Consider the following 25,547-nt stretch of genomic DNA (forward strand, 5'->3'; position numbering starts at 1 on the left):
GCCTGGAGACCCCCAGCACCTACTTATTAGAAAACCAGAATATTGGATCCTATTTGCGACTCATAATCTCCATTTTAACAAGGTCCCCAAGCGGCTCATAAACATATTAAAGTTTAAAACCACTCGTTTCAGGAGCTGAGTGGCTCAAGCGGTTGGACTCCCACCTCCCACATGGGAGGTCCCAGGTTCTGTTCCAGGTGCTTCCTGAAACACAAAATAAACAGACTGTAGTGTCAACTAGCCTCAGATCTAACAACTACCAGATGAGCGTAAGTGGTTTTTTGAGATATGCAACAACTGTAATGTGATATGAAATGACTACTACTGTAATTTATTACATACACTCATAAGTGAAGTAAATACTAGATTTGGTAGAGGTCAGAGAAATAAAGATAAGTTGACTTTTTTTCAATTCAAACTCAAGGACCTCCTAAAATCTTTCCACAGACCCCCAAAGGGTTCCTGGTGAAGAATCCCTGCTTTACGACCTGGGGAGCAGGTGGGCCAAGAAGGGGGCGGAACCCAGAACCCCCAGGACCAGAAAGGAAATCACCAGCCCCCTTCCTTCAGCTGACCCCCGATCTTCTACAGATTTGGCTACGGTATACTATTGGGCTACCTGTTCTCCTTTTCCGGCAGACGTTACCTCTAGGGTTCAAGAAAGTCGGCCTGCTCCCTTCTAAGCCACGAAGCTCGTTCTGGCGGCTGAGGCTACGCAACAAGGCAATCAAATGAGCCGACCGGCCCTCGCACAGGACTTTCTCCCCAGCTCCATAACCCCGCCCCCACCTGGCTCCGGGGGGCGGAGACCGAGGGGAGCTCGGGCCCCGCCCCTTCCTAACCGTCCGGAAGTGACGTCATACCCGGTGGGCCGGCCTTTCGGTCTTCCCCTTTCCTTACTCTTCCTCCCCAGCCCCTCCCCTCCCTTCCCCTTTCCCTACTCCAGCTGCTGCCTTCAGAACCGCGCGGGTGGAGGAGACTATGGAGTAAGCCGGCGACAATGGCCAGGAGCCGAGGCTGAGCAGGATCAGCTAAGCAGCGTTTGGGAGGGGCGGGGGGAGCGAACCCCAGCACCGCCCCTCCCGGGAGGAGAGGTAAAAGAGGTGGGTGGCGGTCCGCAGGTACCGAGCGACCTCCCCTTAATCGCCGCTCTCTCGCCTCGGCTCCCGAGACCAGAGAGGAGGGCATGGGGCAGGACCCGCGCCCGGGGTAGGCCTCCCGAGCCGTCCCAGCTGGCGACTGTTGCTTGGTGACGGGCCTGTCGGCTGCGGACCGGAGCCGCGAGGCGGTGAGCCGGTGCGAAGCCGGCCTGGGGATCGACAGGCTCGGGGGAGCGGATCCGAGAAGCTGGAGCCCCCCCGAAGAGGCCTTGAGGCGACGGAAGACCCCGGGCTGGAGTCCTCTGCCGGAGGGGAGTCCCCCGCGCTGGCTCGGGAGCTCGGGTTTCCGTGTTGGAGATCTTGGTTGCTTTTTGGGAAATTGGGTACAACTCTGGAACTGGGTGAGACAGCTTTCTTGGTTTCGAGGTTCACTCTGATAACCTGGGTCACCTGCTAGGGCCCTACCGCCCGGCGTCCTTCTCTTACTGTAGCTGCAGTTCTGGACTGGAAGGTTATTGTGTGTTAGGTAGGTAGGGCGGGTGTTTTGTTAAAACTAAAAATCCCCTTGATAGCTCTTGCTCTCTTGTTTTCCTAAGCGGGGACAAAAGGGTGGAGGAAGGTTTAGATTGGTAAAGATTGCACAAACTTCTTGGATCCGACTGAACACGTACCAATGATCAGTAATTAAGGAGACCAATATCAGCAGATTATACCCCTCTAATAGTCTTGAGACTCCAGACTCAAGCGACTTAAAGTCACTAGTAACTTATAAGTTGCAAACTAGTTTTTTTGTAGTTCAAATTTAGGAATTATTTCTGTGACTTTTTTTTCTCTTGAATTTGGATCTATAAGTAGGAAGTTTTCTAAGTAGTATGTCTACCTATTCTGGAAAATTAATGGTTTGATAAAAATGCTCCAAATCAGCATGTGATTTGTAAACCGAATCACGTAAGGGTGATCGCTGGAAAGGCAGGTGTTTGAGGCTTCCTTTTGGACTTTGCAAGCTTCTTTGGTTGGTATCCTGTCATATCTTTTTTAAAAAGTTTGAAAGTGATTTAATTAGCTATGTGTATAAATAGAATTGCTGCTTTGAGACATTATAGTTATAAAGGAAGCTTTTGGGGCATTATGTAAAGAAAAGGAAACTAATGGAAGGTAAAGGCCTTCATGTTTGGAACCACTTTACCTACACACTTGCAGAAACTTACTTTTTTTTTTTTTGTTTGTTTCTAAGATCCATAAACACCCAATAAAATTAAGGAATGCACATTGTGCTTCCATCCAGTGGAATATTTCTGTAAAAATCAAGCCTATAATTTAAAATAGTTGGTCCTCTCATTGTATATAAGACATTAATTAGTATCACTATCCATTCCTTTCTATAGGAGTAGAAATTTGACAACTTCCTCTCTCTCGGTGCCTCTTAATCCATGGCACAGCCCTGTTATTTTTACCTCTTGAATCTGTCTACTCTTCATCTTCACCCCTACTACCTTAGTTCCAGCCACCCTTGTCTCTCATCTGGACTACTTAGTAGCCTTTTAATTATGGCCTACCCTCATCTACTCTGGCCTCCTGTATAGTTTTCCACAGAAAACTGTAATGCAGATTTAATCACAATGTTTCCATGTTTAAAACACTTCAGTAACTTAATTGTTTTTAAGAAAATCGGTAAACTCTTTTAACTTGCTCTATGAGGGTTCCATGGTTGGGCCCAACTAATTGCTTTTCCAGCGGCATGTCTTGGTGCTTTCTGGCATTCACTTTCTCTTCAACCCATCCTGTACTTTGGGGTCTCCTGTTTCAGGAACTCTTTCCTTTTCACCTAGTTAATGCCTACTTGTCTTCATCTCACTTCAGGGAAGTGTTTCCTGATTATTTTCTCATAGCATCATTGCAGGGTTGCCATATTATTAATACTTAATAGTAATGAGGTGTTCCTTATCTGTTCAAACTAAAAGCTTAATAAGTGTTAAATGAATAAATTCATTGAAAGCCTACTAAATGTGCCAGGCATTGTACTAAGCATTTTATGTATGTCGTCATCTTAAATCCTCACAACCATCACTTGACATATGAGTACCACTTTTCCTTTTTTATAGCTTAGAAATAGCATTTAGAAGGCTAGTTGGTGGTCACAGAGCTAGTAAATATTAGAATTGGCATTTGAACCCAGGTTTCCTTGCCACTGAGGATTGTGTACTTAACTGTGTAACACTATCATCACACTTGCTGTGCATCAGAATCACCTGAGAACTTATTCAAACTCCAAGTGCCCTAAATGCACCTTTATCGATTCTGATTCCAGAGGTTTGGAATACTATATAGGCATTTTTATATTTAATAGGTTATCCAGGTTAGATGTTCACCAAAGTTTGAAAACCATTGTTTTACACAGTACTTTAGTATTTATGAGTTTAAGTTTTCACACATTATACTATAATGTCTTTTAGATTTCATACTTTCTGAAAATCAAGAAAGAACTCTTGACCTAAAGTAACCTTTTTACATTGCAATATTTGTAACCAAAAAACAAGCTAATTTTGCTTTTTAATATTCTTTTGGGGAAGTAGAGGCTTTTAAAAAAATTATTTCCAAAATTCAGGAAAATTTTTTTAGCATAAATATAATTTTACGTCCTTTAGATTTCTGCTATCATGAGCAGGCAGAACTGAAAGAATTGCCAATTCTGCCACTGCCGCCATCCAGTGCTTTAACTCTCAACCCACCTTCTATAAGGTGCATGTAAAATCCAGTATTACAACAGATTCACCTGCTAGTTCAGAGGTTCTTAACCTTTTTTGTTCCACGGACCCCTTTGCCAGTCAGGTGAAATGAATACTACTGTAATTTATTATTGAATAAATTCATAAATGAAGGAAATGCTGGATTTCAATTAGGGTCAGAGAAAATAAACATAATAGATTGATTTTTTTTCAATTCAAGCTTAGGACCCCCTGAAATCTTAGGAATCCCTGTACTAGTTCTACTGAATGCTAAGTGATGGCTGAGCCAGCTGGTAGAGAGATACTATCTTGGGATCATACAGAAGCTTCCCCAAATCTTATTTTGACTGAAATTTAGGAGGAGAAGATGGTTGAATTTCAAGAGAATTCAAATAAATGGTATATTAGGGGAAATGACTTATATGAATAAGCATTTCTATCTTTTATAACTTTTATAACATGTTTTAGTCTTTGGAAAAAATAGACTATTTCTTCATTTAATCACATGAAAATGTGAAGATCTATCATTTTAAGAAAAGCTACTTGGACTCTAGGGTTCTTACATCTTACATGTCAAATAGCTATTGCTAATAGTTCAAAAATCTCATTTAAGTTCATTTGTTGTTTTGCGAGCTCATCGACATTATTGTGTCCTTGGTCTTTTTTTTTTTTTTTTCTACTTCCTTAGGAAGTAGTGGAGATTGAACCCAGGACCTCATCATGCATGGGAAGCAGGAACTCAATCACTGAGCTACATCTGCCCCCAAGCCTTCTTTTATTTTCATGATACATTTATTCCTTTTGGGTCTCCTTGGGTAAAGGTTTTCAAGCCCCTTTTCTTAAGTACTGTACTGCCAGTAAGGTCATGGTGCCCAAATTTTTTCATCAGTCTAGACATTTTTTCTTACCTGCATGTCTTGAAAACTTACTAGATAGCTTCATCTGAGTGTTATTAAGGCAATCCAAATTCAACATGTCTAAAATTGAGTTCTTCTTCCCACAAAGCAAACAGTTATCTCTTGTATGCCCTGCCTTGGCAAATGGCTTCACATCCCCACCTAGACTGAAATTGGAGACCTGGAGAGAGATTCCTAAATTTGTACTTTTCACTATGTAATAGGTCACTAAATTGTGTTAGTTCTACCTCATACTTGTTCATTTTGGCCTTTCTTCTCTTGCTACTTCCCTAATTCAGCAACCCTCCGCCTTTAAATTTTGTTTAAACTGTGAAATATAACATAAAAAAGTGCTTAAAATAATTTAATATGGTATTATAAAAGAAATATCCATGTAACTAGTATCTTTGAAACACTCCCTCCCTCCTACCATCTCTTCTCTGTCTTTCCTTTCCCTATTTCCAATTGTACTTTCCTCCAGAGGTAACCAGTATCTTGATTCTTTCGGTATTTATTTCCTTGCTTTGTATACATCCCTGAACTACATATTAAAGTTCTCTTTAATCCTGCCATATTCCCCACCTTCACTCCTAATATCTCTTTCACTCTGCTTAATGGAGTGATTGAGCATCTTACTCAGGCCTAAAACCCTTCTGTAGCTTCTCTTAGTGTGATTCTTTTATTCAATGCCCTTTATGATCTGGTCCATCTTGTCTAATTTGCCATACATCCTTCTTTTCCACCAACTTTTATCTGAACTGCCTTGTTATTACTTTTTTATTACTCCTGCACTTCTCCCATTGTCTATTTACTTAACTCTTCTGCTCACTTTAAAGACATCTCTAGCATTACTCTTTTGGGAAGCATTCGTCTGTTCTTTATGCTTCTCTCTATACACTGTGTCCTGTATCTGCTATGGCATTTTATCACACTGTAGACTAATGCTGAGGTTGGCTTAATTTTCTTTTCCCTTGCATGCTGAGATGACTTATTTTCCTTTACCTCCTCCCCTTTCTTAAAGTACATATTGAGTACTCAATAAATATTAAATAAATTACCAAATGACTTTCTGAATCTGTTCTCTACCTTATGTATACCAGCGTTGACTCAATTTGCATCACCCATAGGCATCTCAAATTTGAAATGCCTACTATGAAAATATCCTTTGTTTTCATATTGATCTATTTGTACTGATCATATCATAATCTTCCTCCCCTCCATGTCTTAGCACACGGTAAGCCCTCTTTCTCAAATGCTCCTTCACTTTTTTTCCTACCTGAAAAACAATTCATTTTTTTGGTCTTTATTTTTTTAATGTTACATTCAAAAAATATGAGGTCCCATATACCCCCCACCCCCCTCACCCCACTCCTCCCCCCTTAACAACAACCTCCTCCATCATCACAATTCATTTTTGAGCCCATTTTCATGTTCCTATAAGCAGTACATTCATAACACTAGTTAATTGCTATAACTCTTTGCACTCTTAGTCTGCATTTGGACTGAGTCCCTAATAAGGCAAAAATGTGTTCACTTTATATATGTGTCCACAGTATATAATAAGATGCATAACATGTTGTATGTAGCTAGTTAGGAAGAGTTAAAGGAATGGATGTGTAGGTTTTAAGTAGAGTTTTTGTGTCTCTTCACCTCCCCCAACAAAACAGTAGCAGATGTTCATGGAAAGCAACTTGGCATAGCAAAGAAATGTTTTCATAATGCCAATAGCAACATTTCCTAGCTGCTTACAGAAATGCAGCATTAAATTAAAAAGGGAAAATGAGTCTTCATTTCCATTTACAGATAGTTCAAATCTTTAATGGAAGGAAGTAGGTTATAGTTACATAAATATAATCAATAGAGAAAATGGGAAACAAACTAGTGCTAAATTAGGCTAGTGGTCTTCAGATGTTTTTGTTTATGTATCCTCTAAATAAAATTTAAAAATCAGGTATCCCTTTGCATATCTTTAAGATGATGTCATCTAAAAGTTTCATCAAGAGTTTATGTAGTTGCAAGGGGTCTAATTTTAGATTGTTATTGATTGTAATTTTGCTTTACTTTCTTTAAACCTTGGTGTTTATGCTTATCAATTAAAATTCATTTGGATGTATTCATACATGTCCTTGGAACAACCTTCTTAATTGTAATTCTTTGATAGATAAGGCATTGGTCTTGCTGTTAACTTCTGATCTGGAAGACATAAAGTACTTCTCCCTTCAGTGAGTATTTCTTGCCAAACTCTCTTTTGCTTTATTCTTAAGAAACTTTCTCTCAGGATTAATGAATTCTCAAATTGCTCCTTTCTACCACATTCCACCCTCCCTTCCCCCACCTTCACACACACTCCCCCAACCTCAAAATTTTTTATATCTAGGGAAATGTCCTATAAAGAAAAGAAAATGCCCTATAAGGAGACTGGGGTGGTTGAAAGATAGGCTTCTCTTTGGTCAAGTGGGAAAAATTGTGGTTAAGGAGAATCTGTAAATGACAGACTTGTTCAGGCAAATCTATTTTTATAAAGAGTATATGTGAAAGTTGAAGATTTGGAAAACAATAGGAGTTTTGTGCTCTAGACCCTTTTGACCACCTAATAAAACCTGTGGACCCCTTCTCAGAGTAATATTTTAGAATCACTGTCAGTTTCTCCAAAAAGAGTCCTGTCATTCTGATTTGGTTGCATTGAATTAATTTGGGAAGATTGACATCTTAATAATATTGAGTCTTCCAATCCATGAAGGACTATCTTTTTCCATTTATTGAGATCTTCAGTTTCTCTCAGCAATGTTTTTGTTGTTTTCATTGTACAGGTCTTGCATATCTTGTTAAAGTATCCATAGGTATTTCATTCTCTTGTAAACAGTATTTTTAGGTTTTTAAAATTTTCTTATTTTTTTTGTTTTTAAAATTTCAATGTTCAGCTGTCCATTTTTAGTATATAAAAATAAAACAATTTTTATATGTATTGTATTCTGTAATCTTGCTAAACTTAGTAACTTTTTTGTAGATTCATTCTGATTTTCTATGTACATAATCTGTCATTTGGGAAATAATTTTATTTCTGCATTCCAAGTCCAGATGGCCTTGCTTTTGTTCTCTTGCTTTGGCTAATAACCACCATTAGAATATTGAATAGAAATGGTAGAAGTGGATGACATCCTTGCCTTGTTCCCAGACTTAGGCAGAAATTAATCAGTCTTCTATCTTTAAATATTATATTAGCTATAGGCATTTGAAAATGTTATTTATCAGGTTGAGGCAGTTCACTTCTGTTAGTTTGCTGAGCATTTATATCATAAATGGGTGTTGAATTTTTGTCAAATTCTTTTCCGCCCCTACTGAGATGATCATACAGGTATTTTTTCATTGTTCAGGTAAAATGGTAAATTATGTGGATTGGTTTTCAAATATTAAATCACCCTTGCATTCCTGAAATAAATCTCACTTGGCTGTGAGGTTGAAATTGTTAATTTGATATACCAATATTTTGTTAAAGATTTTTACACATTAATGAGGAATATTGGTATGTAGTTTTCTTGTTTTGTCTTTATCTGGTGTTGGCATCAGAGTAATTGCTAACTGTATAACATGAGATAGTGTCCTATCCATTTCCATTTTCTGGAAGAGCTTGTATAGACTTGGTATTATTCTTATTTACATTTTTGATGGAATTTGTCAGTGTACCCGTCTGAGCCTGGAGTTTTCTTTGTGATAAGGTTGTAATTATATGAATGAAATTTCTTTAATAGATACAGAACTATTCTGACTTTATTTTTCTTCTTAAGTCAATTTTAGTAGTTGGTGGCTTTCAAAGAATTTGTCCATTTCATAGAAGCTGTTGGATTCATTGGCATAATGTTGTTCATAATATTGCCTTATAATTCTTTTAGAATCTCTACAATTTATAGGTGTTTCTTCTATTTTATTTCTCATGTTGTTCATTTGTGTCTTCTTTATTTTCTTGATAAGTGTAGAGGTTTACCAGTTTTATTTATCTTTTCAAAAAACATTTTGATTTTATTTTTTCATTCTCTATTAAATGAATATTAAATTATATTAAATTGAGTGTTAATGAGTAATTATTTCTATTCTTATTTTAATTTCGTTTCTTCTGCTTATTTTGAGTTTAATTTTCTTTGCTCTTCCCCCCCTTTAGCTTCATAAGATGGAAGTTTGGATCATTGATTTTGGACTTTTCCTTTTTTTCTAATTTAAACATTTAAAGCTATAAATTTCCCACTGTACACTGTTTTACCTGCATCCCTCAAAATTTTCATTTTCATTCACTTCAAATTATTTTAAAAGTATCGTCATGATTTTTTTTCCTTTGGTCCTTGGATTATTTAGAATTGTTTCCAAGGATTTTCAGTTTTTCCAAATATTTGTCTATTAATGATTTCTAGTTTAATATCATTGTGGTCGAAGAACATATTTTATATAATTTCAGTACTTTTAAATATTTTGAGACTTGTTTTATGGCCCAACATATAGTTTATCTTAGTGAGTGTTCCATATGCAAATGAAAAAAATACGCATTCTGCCATTGTTGACTTGAGTGTTTTAGGTTAGGTTGTTTGACAGTTTTGTTCAGGTCATCTATATCCTTGCTCATTTTCTGTCCATTTGGCCTATCTGGTACTGAAAGAGAAATACTTATGCCTCTGTATTAGGTGGTATTCTCCAGAGAAACAGAATCACCAGGGCATAGATGGATACATACTTATGTATGTCTGTGTATGTATGTGTGTCTGTGTACTAAGTGATTAATTATGAGGAGTTGGCTCACACAATCCTGCCATGGATTGAAGCTGGCAAGTCTGTGTAGTGTGGGTCAAGTTGACACACAAAATAATCACAGTCTCCAACTGTAATTGTGGATTTATTTATTCTTTCAGTTCTGTAAGTCTTTGTTGCATTTATTTTAAAACTGTCTTATTAGATGTGTATACTTTAGGGATTGTTATATCTTCTTGATGAATTGATAATTTTATCTTTATGAATGCCCCTCTTTTATCTTGAAACCCATTCTATCTGCTAGTAATATAGCCACTCTAGCTTGGTTTATTTTCCTATTCTTTTACTTAAGTCTTCTGTGTCTTTGTATTTGGGCTACTTGTAGGCAGCATATAGTTGGCTTTTGCTTTTTTATCAAGTTTGACAGCCTCTGCCCTTTAATTGGAATTTTCAATCATTTATATTTAATGTAATTTTTAAAACTTTATTTTGTACATTTAATAATTGAAAATATAAATAATTAAAAAATAAAAATAAAACTCAGTTGAGTAAAAATATTTCTCAATTAAATGTACTGGTTTTGGGGTCTGGAGTGGCCTCTGGAGAAGCCAGAAACATGATAGTGAATCTGGAGTGGGTCATGGAACATGCGAACGAAAAGGAGATTCAGGCTTCCAATCTGGAGATGGCCATGTCAGTGATTGGAGACTGACGGTCCCAGGATCAGAAAGTCAAACATGAGCGGGAGAAGGAACTGACAAAAGTCAGAATCAAGAAGGAAGATCTGGAGCTGATAATGACAGATGGAGGTCTCAAGAACAGCAGCAGAGTGAAGCTTGCGGGAGCACATGGGCAATGTAGTAGAGGCTCTTATTGCCCTGACCAATTGATTTGTGCTGTCTCAGACATGCTCATTAGATTAATTTATTGCAATAAAGACTTTCTTTTTCTTTTGCAAAAAAAACCAAAAGCAAAAAAACAAATTAAAAAAAAACCCCAAAACCAAAAAAAAAAAAAATGTACTGGATATGTATACTTTTTTTTTTAATCATACAATATGTTACACAATGTATGTGGTCCATAGTAACATAATCATACAGTATTTGTCCTTTTGTGTCTGGTCTGGCTTGCTTCACTCAACATTATGTCCACCAGGTTCATCCATGTTATCATATGCTTTATGATGTCATTTCTTCTTACAGGTGCTTAATATTCCATCATGTGAATATACCACAGTTTGTTTATCCATTCATCAGTTGATGAGCACCTAGGTTGTTTCCAGCTTTTGGCAATCATGAATAATGCGACTATGAACATCGGTGTACAGATGTCTGTTCGTGTCACTGCTCTCAGTTCTTCTGGGTATATACCCAGTAGTGGTATTGCAGGGTCACATGGCAAGTCTATATTCACCTTTTGGAACTGCCAAACAGTCCTGCACAGTAGCTATACAATTCTGCATTCCCACCAATAGTGAATAAGCCTTCCTATCTCTCCACATACTCTCCAACACTTGTAGTTCTCTGTCTTTTTAATAGTGGCCATTCTGAAAGGTGTGAAATGATATCTCATTGTAGTTTTGATTTTCATTTCCCAAATCATTATGATGTTGAGCATTTTTTCCTGTGTTTTTTTTTTTGTTTGTTTGTATTTCTTCTTTGAAAAAATGTCTATTCAAGTCTTTTGCCCATTTTTTGATTGTGTCATTTGTCTTGTTGAGTTGTAACATCTCTTTATAGATCCTGGATATTAAATGCTTATTGGGGTATTAAATGCTTATTGGGGCTCAAACGATTGGGTTCCCATCTACCATAAGGAGGTCCAGGGTTCAATTTCCGGGGCCTCCTGTGAAGGCAGGCCGGCCCAAGCAGCGAGCCGGCCCATGCAGGAGTGGTGTCCCATGCAGGAATGCTGGGCTGTGCAAGGAGTGCTGGCCCATGCAGAGAACTGGCACAGCAAGATGACACAACAAAAAAAGACAAAAAGGAGAGACAATGAGAGATGCAGCAGACCAGGGACTGAGGTGGCACAAGAGATTGAGCGCCTCTCTTCCATTCTGGAAGGTCCCAGGACCAGTTCCTGGTGCTGCCTACAGAGAAGATAAGTAGACACAGAAGAACGCACAGTGAATGGACACAGCAGGCAAGGGGGTTGGGGGAGAGAAAGAAATAAAATAAATCTTAAAAAAAAAAACCCACCCTTATTGGACATGTAATTTCAAAATACTTTCTCCTATTGAGTGGGCTGTCTTTTCACCCTTTTGACAAAGTCCTGTGAGGTACAAAAGTGTTTACTTTTAAGGAGGTCTCTTATCTATTTTATATTTTGCATGTGCTTTGGGTATAAGGTCCAAGAAACTACCACCTGCTACAAGGTCTTGAAGATGTTTCCCTACATTTTCTTCTAGTAGTTTTATGGTCCTAGCTTTTATATTTAGGTCTTTGATCCATTTTGAATTGATTCTTATATAGGGAGTGAGATAGGGTTCCTCTTTCATTCTTTTGGTTATACTTACCCAGTTCTCCCCACCATTTGTTGAAGAGACTGTTTTCTCCCGTTAACATGGACTTGGTAGATTTGTCCAAAAGCAGTTCACCTTCTGGGTGAGCATTTATTTCTGGGTTTTCAATTCTATTCCACTGATGGATGTGTCTATCTTTATACCAGTACCATGCTGTTTTGACCACTGTAGCTGTGTAAAATGTTTCAAGGTCAGACAGTGAAATTCTTCCCATGTTGCTTTTCTTCTTTTTTCCTTGTCTTTATTTTTTATTGTTTTGTTTTTTGTATTTTTGTTTTTTCTTTTTTTCACTCTTTTTTAGTATGCTTTTGGCTATTTTGGTGCACTTTACCTTCCAAATGAATTTGGTAATCGCCTTATCTAATTCTGTAAAGTAAGCTATTGGAATTTGGTTGGTATTGCATTGAATCTATAAATCAGTTTGGATAGGATTGACATTGTCACGATATTTAGTCTTCGAATCCATGAACACAGAATGTCTTTCCATTTGTTTAGGTCTTTGTTGATTTCTTTTAGCACTGTTTTGTAGTTTTCTGCATATAGGTCCTGTACTTCTTTGGTTAAATTAATCCTAGGTATTTGAGTCTTTTTGTTGCTATTGTAAATGGAAAATTTCCCCTGATTTCCTCCTCAGATTGTTCAGTACTCTTGTACCAAAACATTACTGATTTTTGCGAGTTGATCATGTATCCTGCCTTTTTGCTGAACTCTTTTACTAGCTCAAGTATCTTTGCTGTGGATACTTCAGAATTTTCTAAATACAGGATCATACCATCTGCAAATAGTGAGGGTTTTACTTTCTCTTTTCCTATTTGGATGCTATTTATATTAGCCAGCCAAAGGGGTGCTGATGCAAAATACCAGAAATTGGTTGGTTTTTATAAAGGGTATTTATTTGGGGTTGGAGCTTACAGATACCAGGCCATAAAGCATAAGTTACTTCCCTCACCTAAGTCTCTTTTCACGTGTTCGAGCAAGATGGCTGCTGATGTCTGTGATTGTTCAGGCTTCCTAGGTTCCTCTCTTCCCGGGGCTCCAGCTTAAGGTTTCAGCATCAATCTCCAACGTCAAAACTTCAACATCAAAACCCCTCCAACTCTGTCCTTTGCCATACCTTTTATCTGTGAGTCACCACCCACCAAAGGGTAGGGACTCAATGCCCTACTGGCACAAGAGGTTTACATAATTACTTAATCAAGTAAACCTCTGAATCCAATATAATCTAATATGCCCAGAGGAAAAGATCAGTTTACAAACATACTCTAATATTTCTTTTTGGAATTCATCAATAATATCAAAACTGCTACAGGTACCTTTAAATTTTTTTTTCTTGTCTAATTGCCCTAGCTAGAATTTCCCATACAACATTGAATAACAGTGGTGACAGTGGGCATCTTTTCCTTGGTCCCAATCTTAGAGGGAAAGCTTTCAACCCTTCCCCATTGAGTATGATGTTGGCTGTGGGTTTTTCATACATGCCTTTATCATATTGAAGAATTTTCATTCTATTCCTATCTTTTGAAGTGTTTTTATCAAAAAAAAAAAGCTAAATTTTGTCAGATGTCCTTTCTGCATCCATTGAGATGATTATGTGATTTTTTCCCTTCAATTTGTTAATGTGGTATATTACGTTGATTGATTTTCTTATGTTGAACTGGCCTTGCATGCCAGGAATTAATCCCACCTGGTCGTGATGTATACATCTTTTGATATGTGGTTGGATTTGATTTGCAAGTATTTCGTTGAGAATCTTTGCATCTATGTTCATTAGAGAGATTGGCCTATAATTTTCTTTCCTTATTGTATCTTTATCTGGCTTTGGTATTAGAGTGATGTTGGCTTCATAAAATGTGTTGGGTAATTTTCCCTCCTCTTCAATTTTTTGGAAGGACTTAAACAGGATTGCTGTTAATTTTTTTTAGACTGCTTGGTAGACTTCACCTATTGAGCCATCTGGTCCTGAACTTTTCTTTGCTGGGAGATTGTTGATGATGGATTCAGTCTTCTTAAATGTGACTGGTTTGTTAGTTTCTTATATTTCTTTTTTTTTTTTGCTATTTTTTTGGTCTTTATTTTTTTAATATTACATTAAAAAAATACGAGGTCCCCATATACTCCCCAGCCCCATACCCCACTCCTCCCCCCATAACAACAATCTCCTCTATCATCACGAGACATTCATTGCATTTGGTGAATACATCTCTGAGCACCGTTGCACCTCATGGTCAGTGGTCCACATCGTAGCCCACACTCTCCCACAGTCCATCCAGTGGGCCATGGGTGGGCATAAAATGTCCAGTAACTGTCCCTGCATCACCACCCAGGACAACTCCAAGTCCTGAAAACACCCCCACATCTCATCTCTTCCTCCCATTCCTTACCCCCAGCAGCCACCATGGCCACTTTCTCCACACCAATGCCACATTTTCTTTGATTACTAATCACAATAGTTCATGAGTAGAATATCAGTAAGTCCACTCTAATCCATACTCTATTCCTCCATCCTGTGGACCTTTGAATGGTTGTGTCCACTCCACATCTATATAAAGAGGGGGCTTAGATTCCACATGGATGCTGGATGCAATCCTCCTGCTTTCAATTGTAGGCACTTTTGGCTTCCTGGTGTGGTGGTTGACCTACTTCAACTCCATGTTAGCTGAGTGTAAGTCCAATAAACCAGAGTGTAGGAGCTGAAGTCTGTTGAGGCTCAGGGCCTGGCTATCACATGGTCAGTCCAGAGACTCAGATTCCCTGGGTATATATTAAACCCCAGCACCAACTACAGTTCTGGTAAAAATACCAGGAGAGGCTTGTGAACAAAGAAAACGTCTGAGTCCAGCTCCATCACACAGAAACACAAACTCCAAAGTAGAACCAACTGACATGGCACTGAACTCCATCTGCCATGACCCTAGAACCTGTGGGTCTCTGTAGCCCTCAGAAGAACCAATACCTGGGGTTGTATCTACTTTATCTGTCTCTGGGACTCTGCTGAGGTGTGCATAAGGGCAACCCCTCTGATAACCTCCTGGCTCTTTTTGGAGACTCATAGCCATATAAACTCATTTGACCTTTCCATTTCCCCCTTTTATTCAGGTCAAAAAGCATTTTAACTCCTGTTATTATATGTAGATTGGAATATTCTGCTGGTCCAAGTTGACCCTTTTATTCAAGGTCATTTTCTAGTTACATCATCAGCTGGTACTTGGTCGTAATCCCTCGGCGCCAGGGAGGCTCATCCCCAGGAGTCATGTCCCACGCTGGGGGGAAGGCAACGCATTTACATGCTGAGTTTGGCTTCAAGACTGGCCATATTTGAGCAACGCGGAAGCTCTCAAGAGGTAACACTTAGGCACCCTGTAGCTCTAGGCCTAATTCATATTTCAGGCACTCAGGCTCATAATCGTAGCCATCAGTACCAAGGGCTGATTGTTGGACCATCCGTCTTTACTGGTCTTTGCCATTGCACTTGGGGGATTGTTGCTGTTCCATTGGGGAATGTGATAGAACTCCCCTGGGTAGGAACTCAGCACTCCCTCAATTGTCGTTTTTAACTGAAACCACTGTAAAAACATCCAAACATTTTTATGGATATATGCCCTGTAGAACTCCCTGCCAACCATGCGTCCCCTGTCAATAACATTCCACACCAGTATTCTTCCCCTGCCATTGTTGAACCTCTCTGTGATCCAAAACTTCTTGAAAAGTGAAACCCAATATATTGCCAGGTTCCATTAGTAGTAAAATGGAATATAGTGATGAGTTTAAAGATTAGAAATAGAATACATATTAATTTAGAGAAATTAAGGTAAAAATAAATTGGGGTATCAAAAAATTTTAAAATGCAAAAACTTTGTTTTTGATGTTTTGCCTTCCATCACTGCAATAAGTGTTGCCTTGTATGCAAGTTGGCAAGGCAACTACCTCCGTCTTTTCCTCAGTGTCTACGTCCTATCCTTTTCTCTTCTTTTTTGTAATTATTAAGCTTATCTCCACAAAAGTTTTAGATCACAGTAATTCATATATACAGTATACAGTACTCCCACATATCCAACATAAAACCTTTTCCCTTCCACAGCAATAATCTTTTTACATATTCATACTATATTTACTGAAACTAATGTACAGATATTGAGACAATAGCTTTCAAACAAGGTAACATTTGTGTTTACATTGTGGTTTATATTTTAGACTATACAATTTTCTAAATTTTTAGTTATCTTATGTTTTACATAATGATTTACATTTTAGCCTATCAGCCCCTATATATTTTTGGTGTAATTTTCCATGTCTTATATCCATCCTTGCGTACTCTTGTAGAACACTTCTATTGCCCACACAGTTACACTGGTTCCATCTATTTAATACCTCTTTCCCCCTCCCCTTAGGACCCACAGTGACAGTCAATCTTCATTGCTTGAAGGGCCATGTTCAGAGATACTTGCAACAGTGTTGAGGGCTTGACATGTTCAATTACCCTAATGCACCTGGAGCCACCATTTCTCTTGAGAGATACAATTCCCTCTATATGAGGGCATCAGTCCTCCCCAGAGTGTGGGTATACCTTCACTCTCATTATATGGGTCTCTATCCAATGATATAACCCACTATGGCAAAAGGAGCATTCACATATTCTCTAGGAGCCTGTCCTGCATCAGATTATTAAGCATCTTAAACGGGTAACGTTCCTTATTATATTTTTGAAAAAGTTTTCTCAGCATTATACTCTCAACCAAACACCTGACAATCTCCTATGTTCATATGTTGCCCCACCCTCCCCCCAATTTCTTGGGCAATATTACCCATCCTCCCATCCCTAGCCACTCTCAAGCCCGCAAAGCCCCACCCAAAGGTAACCCTATGCCCCCATTTTATCCCTTCCTTGTACAAATACCTCCAACTTATCATAGATTTCACTTATGTAGGTGTCAGCTTACATCCTTCCTCTACCCCCTAATTTCCTTTAAGCCTATCATGCAGTGTCTAGCTCTCTGAGGCAGCTTGGTTTACTTATTTCATATCATTGAGGTCATGTAGTATTTGTCCTTTAATGCCTGGGTTGCTTCACTCAACATTAGGTTCTCAAGATTCATCCATGATATCACATGTGTTTTTAGTGTATTCATTCTTAAAGCTGAGTAGTATTCCATTGTATGTATATACCACATTTTATTTATCCATTCATCTGTTGATGGGCATTTGGGTTGATTCCAACTTTTGGCAATAGTGAACAATGCTGCTATGGACATTGGTGTTGCGTATATCGGTTTGTGTCCTTGTTTTCAGTTCTACTGGGTATATACACAGCAGTGGAATTGCTGGGTCATATAGCAAATATGGCTAGTTTTTTGAGAAACTGCCCAACTGTCCTCCAGAATGGCTGGATCCTTCTGCATTCCCAACAGCAGTGGATGATTGTTTCCATTCCTCCACATCCTCTCCAGCATTTGTAGTCTTGTTTTTTTAATAGCTGCCAATCTTATGGGAGTAAGATGGTATCTCATTGTAGTTCTGATTTGCATTTCCCTGATAGCTAGAGATTTGGAGCATTTTTTCATGTGCTTTTTAGCCATTTGTATTTCTTCTTTGGAGAAGCGTCTGTTTAAATCTTTTTCCCATTTTTTAAATGGGTTGTTTGTCTTTTTATTTTCAAGATATAGGAGTTCTTTATATATGCAGGTTATAAGTCTCCTATCAGGTATATAGTTAAATATTTTCTCCCATTGTGTATGCTCTCTTTTCACTTTCTTGACAAACTCCTTTGAGGTGCAGCAGAAGGCTTTAATTTTGAGGAAGTCCCATGTATCTACTTGTTCTTTTGCTGCTTGTGCTTTTGGTGTGAAGTTCATGAAGCCATTTCTTATTACAAGGTCTTGTATATGCTTCCCCACACTGCTTTCCAAAGTTTTTATGGTCTTGGCTCTTATATTTAGGTCTTTGATCCATCTTGAGTTGATTTTGTATAAGGTGTGAGATGGTAATCCTCTTTCATTCTTTTACATATGGATATCCAGTTCTCCAGGCATCATTTGTTGAATAGGCCATTCTCTCCCAGTTGAGAGGGTTTGGTTATCGAATATAATATGGCTATATATATGAGGATCTATATCAGAACTCTCAGTTCGGTTCCATTGGTCTGTGTGTCTCTCCTTGTGCAAATACCATGCTGTTTTCACTACTGTAGCTTTGTAGTATGTTTTGAAGTCAGGTAGTGTGATTCCTCCAATTTCATTTTTCTTTTTCAATATGTCTTTGGCTATTCGGGGCCTCTTTCCTTTCCAAATAAATTTCATAGTTTTTCTAGTTCCTTAAAGAAGGCTGTGTTGATTTTTATTGGGATTGCATTGAATGTGTAGATCAGTTTTGGTAGGATAGACATCTTAATAAAATTTAGTCTTTCTGTCCATGAATAGGGAATATTCTTCCATTTATTTAGGTCTTCTATGATTTCCTTGAACAGTGTTTTGTAGTTCCCTGTGTATAAGTTTTTTACATCTTTAGTTAAGTTTATTCCTAGGTATTTGATTTTTTTATTTACTATTGTAAATGGTATTTGTTTCTTGATTTCCTCCTGAGCTTGCTCATTATTGGTGTACAGAAATGCTACTGATTTTTGCGCATTGATCTTCTAACCTGCGACTTTACTAAACTCATTTATGAGTTCTAGAAGTTTTGTTGTAGACCTCTCAGGGTTTTCTATGTATAGGATCATGTCATCTGCAAATAATGAAATTTTGACTTCTTCCTTTTCAATTTGAATGCCTTTTATATCTGGTTCTTGCCTCAGTGCTCAAGCAAGTACTTCTAAGACAATGTTAAATAGAAGAGGTGATAGTGGGCATCCTTGTCTTGTTCCTGATCTTAGAGGGAAGGATTTTAGGATTTCACCACTGTAAACGATGTTGGCTGTGGGTTTTTCATATATACTCTTTATCATGTTCAGAAAATTTCCTTCTATTCCGCTCTTTTGCAGTGTTTTTATCAAGAAAGGGTGCTGTATTTTGTTAAATGCTTTTTCTGCATCTATATGATATAATCATGTGATTACACTGTGTGATTTTTTTTCCTTCAATCTGTTTATATGGTGTATTACATTGATTGATTTTCTTATGTTGAACCATCCTTGCATACCTGGAATGAATCCCACTTGGTCATGGTGTATAATTCGTTTAATGCGTTGTTGAATATGGTTAGCAAGTATTTTGTTGAGGATTTTTGCGTCTAAGTTCATTAGAGAAATTGGTCTGTAATTTTTTTGTGTGGTGTCTTTGTTTTTGGCTTTGGTACTAGAGTAATTTTGGCATCATAGAATGAGTTAGGTAATGTTCCTTCTGTTTCGATATTTTTGGAGGAGTTTCATCAGGATTGGTGTTAGTTCTTTCTGGAATGTTTTATAGAATTCACCTTTGAAGCCATCTGGCCCTGGGCTCTTCTTATTTGGGAGATTTTTAATGACTAATTCTCTTTACTTGTGATTGGTTTGTTGAGATCATCAATTTCTTCTTTCGTCAATATAGGCTGCTTATGTGTTTCTAGGAATTTGTCCATTTCCTCTGAGTTGTCATTTTTTTGGAATATAGTTTTTCAAAGTATCCTCTTATGATAGTCTTTATTTCTATGGGGTCAGTGGTGATATCTCCTTTCTCATTTCTTATTTTGTATATTTGCATCTTCTCTTTTTTTTTCTTTGTTCATCTAGCTAAGAGTTTGTCAATTTTATTGATCTTCTCAAAGAACCAGCTCTTAGTTGTTTATCTTTCCAAGTGCTTTCTTATTTTCTATTTCATTTAGTTCTGCTCTTATCTTTGTTCTTTGTTTCTTTCTTCTTCCTGTGGGGTTACTTTGTTGTTTTTTTACTAATTCCTCCAAATGTGCAGTTCTTCAATTTTTGCTGCTCTTTTTTTTTTTTTTTAAAGATTTATTTATTTATTTAATTTCCCCCCCTCCCCTGGTTGTCTGTTCTTGGTGTTTATTTGCTGTGTCTTGTTTCTTTGTCCGCTTCTGTTGTCGTCAGTGGCACGGGAAGTGTGGGCAGCGCCATTCCTGGGCAGGCTGCTCTTTCTTTTTCACGCTGGGCGGCTTTCCTCACGGGTGCACTCCTTGCGCATGGGGCTCCCCCACGCGGGGGACACCCTTGCGTGGCACAGCACTCCTTGTGCACATCAGCGCTGCGCATGGCCAGCTCCACACGGGTCAAGGAGGCCCGGGATTTGAACCGCGGACCTCCCATATGGTAGATGGTCGCCCTAACCACTGGGCCAAAGTCCGTTTCCCATGTTCTTTTTTGATGTATGAATTTATGGCTATAAATTTCCCTCGCAGTACTGCTTTTGCTGCATCCCATACGTTTTGGTTTGTTGTGTTATCATATTCATTAGTTTCAAGGTAGTTATTAATTTCTTTTGAGATTTCCTGTTTTACCCACTGTTTTTCTAAGAGTGTGCTGTTTAATTTCCATATCTTGGTGTGAAATCTGGCCTTCTGGCCCTTGCAAATTTCCAGTTTCACTCCAATGTGGTCAGAGATATTATTTTATATGATTTTGATCTTTATGAATTCATTTAGCCTTTCTTTGTGGCCTAGAATATGGTCTATCTTGGAGAATGATCCATGTGCACTTGAGAAAAATGTATATCCTGCTGTATTCAGGTGTAATGATCTGTATATGTCTATTACATCCAGCTCCTCTAATATACTGTTCAAAGTTTTTGTTTCTTTATTGATTCTCTTTTGAGATGTTCTGTCCAAAGTTGATAGTGGTGTATTAAAGTCTCCCACTATAATTGTAGAGGCATTTATTCTTTCACTTAGTTTTCCAGTGTTTGCCTCACGTATTTGGAGGCACCTTTTTTAGGAGCATAAATATTTATGATTGTTCATTCTTCTCGAAAGATTATCCCTTTCACTAATATGTAATATCATTCTTCGTCTCTCATAATTGTTTCGCATTTAAAGTCTATTTTGTCTGATATTAATATAGCTACTCCTGCCTTTTTTTGGTTATTGTTTGCTTGTACGATTGTTTTCCAGCCACTCACTTTCAACCTCCATGAATCCCTGGGTCTAAGATGTGTTTCTTGTAGACAGCATATAGATGGGTCATATTTCCTTATCCAGTATCCCAGTCTGAATCTTTTGGCAGGTGAGTTTAATCCATTGACATTCAGTGTTATTACTTTCAAGGAATTATTTATGTTAGCCATATTTTGTTTGGACTTGTGTTTATCATATTTTGTTTTTTTTTTCCTTTTTGTCCTTTTTTTTTTTTTTTTGCTCTTACATTCTCCTGCAACTCTGCCTCTCCTGTTTTTTTCTTTCTTCCTGCAGAACTCCTTTTAGTATTTCTTGATGGGCAGGGTTCTTGTTGATATACTCTTTTAATTTCTGTTTATCTGCGAATATTTTGGACTCTATTATTTTTGAATGCTAGTTTAGCTGGGTAGAGTATCCTTAGTTGGAAATTTTTTTCTTTTAGTACCTTGACTATATCATACCACTGCCTTCTTGCCTCCATGGTTTCAGATGAGAAATCATCACTTAATCTTATGGAGCCTCCCTTGTATGTGATGGTTCTCTTTTCTCTTGCTGCTTTTACAATTTTCTCTTTGTCTTTAGCATTGGATAATTTGACAAGTATATGTCTTGGGGTGGGCCTATTGGGATTTATGGTGTTTGGAGTGCATTGTCCTTTCTGGATATGTACATCCATCTCTCTCAGTATATTTGGGAAATTTTCAGCCATTATTTCCTTCAACACCCCTTTTGTCCCCTTTCCCTTCTCTTCTCCTTCTGGGATGCCTATAATATGGATGTTTGTGCATTTTGCATTGTCACTCAGGTTCCTAAGTCCTAGCTGGATTTTTCTATCTTTTTATTGATCAGTTCTACTATCTGTTTGATTTCAGATATACTGTCTTCCATGTCGCTAATTCTCTCCTGTGCTTCTTCTAATCTGCTGCTATTTGCTGAGAGTGTATTTTTGATTTCCTGAACTGTGGTGTTCATCACCATCATATCTGTTACCTTTTTGTGTATGCCTGCAATTTCTTCTATATTCTTTCCAACTGTTTTCTTAATAACTTTAATCTCTTCCTTTGTGATCTGTAATTACTTGTCCGATGTTCTGCTCCCCTTCCTGGTTTTTAGTTTGTTCATTGGATTCAGCCGTGTTTTCCTGATTATTGATTTGGTTTGTAGTTTTTTGTTGCTGTCTGGTCATCATTTTATCTTTATGGGTTTAATCAGTTCCTTAGCTTCTTCGTCTAGTCTTGGGGATTAATTAGTTGTTGTTCCTGCATGTTATGTGTTCTCTTTGTCACTTTGTTCTTACTCTGTTTTCTTGTTGGTGGCTAAGTTCACTTTGAAGGAAAATATTAGGGCCAGGGAAAGGAAAATGAGTAAGAAAAGAAAATGTATAAAGTAGTATTGGTAATAAATGTTAACAGAGCAACAGTGTGAGATATGGGAGAATTAATATTAGACTCATGTAAGTTGTGTAGAGTTATAGCAGTAAGTAGAGTACCTATAATGAGACAGTCAACTGAATATGGGGAGGAATATAGTATGAATTAAAAAGCCAGTGTTTTCATGAGAGAGGGAAAGAGAAAAGAAAGACAATAATGTCAAGAGTGGATAAAAGATAGAAAACAGAACAAAGGTATTAGAAATTAAAAGTCAGACAATTTGGGGGCCACTGAAAGGGAGGTGGAATGTAAGAGAAACAGTAGATGATGTAGGATAGAAAGATATGGGGGAAAGGGTTTAGTGTAGGTTGCCAAAATCAATACACATAGAAAAGAGGAAATGGAGGATGAGGAAGCACAACAAGTGTGAAGCGCTCCCTGCAGCACCTTTATATAAAGAAAATAAGAAGAAAAAGAGAGAAAAGAAAAAAAAAAAAGAGAAGAGAAAAGGGGGTAGGCAAAGAAAAGGGGGGGTATCAAGCAAGAAAAAGAAAAAGAGAAAAAAACGAAATAAATGAAAAAGGGCCTTGGGGGATAAAACGGGAGAAAAGACCAGGAGACAAAGCAATATTAGCAACCAAGACAAAAAAAAAAAAAAAAAGAAGAACCAACGTTTTAAGCTAGGAATCCTCTTTGCAGTTAAATAATACACTTAGGGATCTGACCTTCCCCCTTTCTCCTTTCCTCACTTCTCTCTCCCAGGGCAGCAGGAAAGCTGCCTGAGAGGTCCGGTAGGAGATTCAAGTAGGTCCTTGTTGAACCAACTCAACACAGAAGACTGTGGTCTTTATTTCTAGCGTGAGATCACCTACACCTCACCAGAAACCCCAAATATGCTACTGGAAGCTTGGATAGCACCTCTTACAGTCCCTCCCCCTTAGGTGTGCTAGGAGAGGTCTAATTGATTTTCTGACTCCACCTTCTCCCAGACCAAGTTTCCTATCCCAGGACGTTTAGTTAAATTGGGCTTTCTCAGCAGATTGACCTCTCCTTTCTTCCTAGACTCTCCCCAAGACAGCTGGTATACTCCTCCAAGTTTAAGGAGATAGAGAGAAAAAAAACAACAACACAAATGCCAAGGGCTAGGGTAATCAAGGACCTCAGATGGAACTCAGGGTGGGGTTGATTCAAGGATGGGAAGTCTGTGATATTGCAGACTCAAGGTGTGTGAGTCTCTGGAGCATGGGCCCCCAGGGTTTAGTGGACACAGAGCTGGGAACCATGCATCCAGTTAACAGGGGGCCTGGGAGCACCGCAGCACAACACAGCCTTCAGGGATCCCCGCAGCTGGGTACCAGTCCTAAGGGGAGGGGTCCCACCAGCAACCTCTGACCTCAGTGTCAGAAACCCAAAATTCCATCTCTCACAAGAATCTCTTCTGTCACTGTCTCACCAAATTGACATCCAGACACCTGCCCTGCAAGCCCCCGAAACAACCCGCTCAGGTTTTGGGAGCATCGCTGTACAACAACGATTTCAGGGACCGCCATGGACGGGCCGCCAGCGCTAGGGGGAGGGTTCCACCTACAACTTCTGACCTTCATGTCAAACTGAAAGTTCCACCTCTTGCAAGAATCTCTTCTGTCACTGTCTCACCAAATTGACATCCAGACACTTCCTGCCCTGCAAGACCCTGAAACAACCCGCTCAGGGTTTGGGAACACCCCACACAACAAAGATTGCAGGGATCGCCACGGCTTGGCCGCCAGCCCTAGGGGGAGGGGCTCCACCCAGAACCTCTGACCTCCATTCAGAAACCCAAAATTTCACCTCTCGCAAGAATCTCCTCCATCACTGTCTCACCAAATCGACTTCCAGACACCTCCCGCCCTGCAAGTCCCTGAAACAGCCCGCTCAGGGCTTGAGAACTTCCCAGCACAGCAAAGCCTTCAGGAATCCCCACTACCGGGCCGCCAGCCCCAGGGGGAAGGGTCCCGCCCACAACCCCGACCTCCGTGAAAGAGACCCAAAATTCTACCTCTTGGAAGAATCTCCTCTGTCACCGTCCCACTAAATCAATGTCCAGACACGTCCTGCCCTACAAGCACCCGAAACAGCCCAGTCCAGCAGGACTCCAACCCTACTCACCTGCTTCTTTTCAGGAGATATTATGATGTGCACTCACTCAGACGCCATCTTGCCCCGCCTCCAATTTCTTTTATTTCTTGTAGTGTTAATGTAGGTTGGTTGTGTATTTCTAGGACTCTGTGCATTTTACTTAGGTTGTCTTGTTTGTTGGCATACAGTTTCTCATAATATCCTATTATGATCCTTTTTATTTCTGTGGGATCAGTTGTAACTTCCCCCCTTTCATTTCTGATTGTATTTATTTGCATCATCTTTTTTTCTTTGGTAGTCTAGTTAGGGGTTTGCCAACTTTATTGATCTTCTCAAAGAACCAGCTTTTTTGGTTTAGTTGATTTTCTTTATTTTTTTCAGCTTAATTTATTTATGCTCTAAACTTTGTTATTTCCTTCCTTCTGCTTGCTTTGGGATTGGTTTGTTGTTCTTTTTCTAGTTTCCCTAGTTGTTCGGTTAAATCTTTTTGAGTTTAGCACTTCTTTTTTAATATAGGCTTTTAGGGCTATAATTTCTCTCTCACGTCTGCCTTCGCTGTATCCCGTAGATTTTGATACATTGTGTTCTTGCTTTCATTTGTCTCAATATATTTACTATTTCACTTGCAATTTTTTTTTCACCCGTGGATTATTTAATAGTGTGTTGTTCAGCCTCCACACATTTGTGAATTTGTTTTTCCTATCTACTGTTGATTTCCAGTTTCATTCCATTATGATCTGAGAAGGTGCTTTGTATAATTTCAGTCTTTTTATATTTGTTGAGAGCTGCATTGTACCCTAACATGTGGTCTGTCCTGGAGAAAGACCCATGTGCACTTGAGAAGAATGTATAACCGCTGAGTTTGGATGCAGTGTTCTGTGTATGTCTGTTAGTTTTAACTCGTTTATCATATTGTTCAAGTTCTCTGTTTCCTTGTTGATCTTCTGTTTAGTTCTATCTAATGATGTGAATGGATTGTTGAAGTCTCCAATGATTATTGTAGAGATGTTTGTTTCTCTCTTCAGTTTTCCCAGAGTTTGTCTCATATT

General features: G+C 38.6%; 2 protein-coding genes across 11 annotated transcripts in view; one reads left to right on the plus strand and one right to left on the minus strand.

The window, feature by feature from the left end:
• The window catches only part of DEPDC4 (DEP domain containing 4), a 50,541-nt gene extending 45,740 nt beyond the window's left edge, over positions 1-4,801 (minus strand). Inside the window, 2 exon segments of the mRNA XM_058308597.2 lie at positions 864-1,604; positions 4,735-4,801. Coding sequence (XP_058164580.2) covers positions 864-1,604; positions 4,735-4,801 — 808 coding nt within the window.
• The window catches only part of SCYL2 (SCY1 like pseudokinase 2), an 84,772-nt gene continuing 60,068 nt past the window's right edge, over positions 844-25,547 (plus strand). For 2 of the 10 annotated variants that reach the window (XM_058308601.1, XM_058308602.1), the window contains exon 1: positions 866-1,103. The gene's annotated coding sequence lies outside the window, so the exon portion shown is untranslated. Of the gene's footprint in view, positions 1,502-25,547 lie in introns of all 10 variants that reach the window. The other 8 variants (XM_071219020.1, XM_071219021.1, XM_058308600.2 and 5 more) reach the window with 7 other exon arrangements.

The sequence above is a fragment of the Dasypus novemcinctus genome, chromosome 12 (assembly GCF_030445035.2).
Source record: "Dasypus novemcinctus isolate mDasNov1 chromosome 12, mDasNov1.1.hap2, whole genome shotgun sequence".
NCBI classification, from domain to species: Eukaryota; Metazoa; Chordata; class Mammalia; order Cingulata; family Dasypodidae; genus Dasypus; species Dasypus novemcinctus.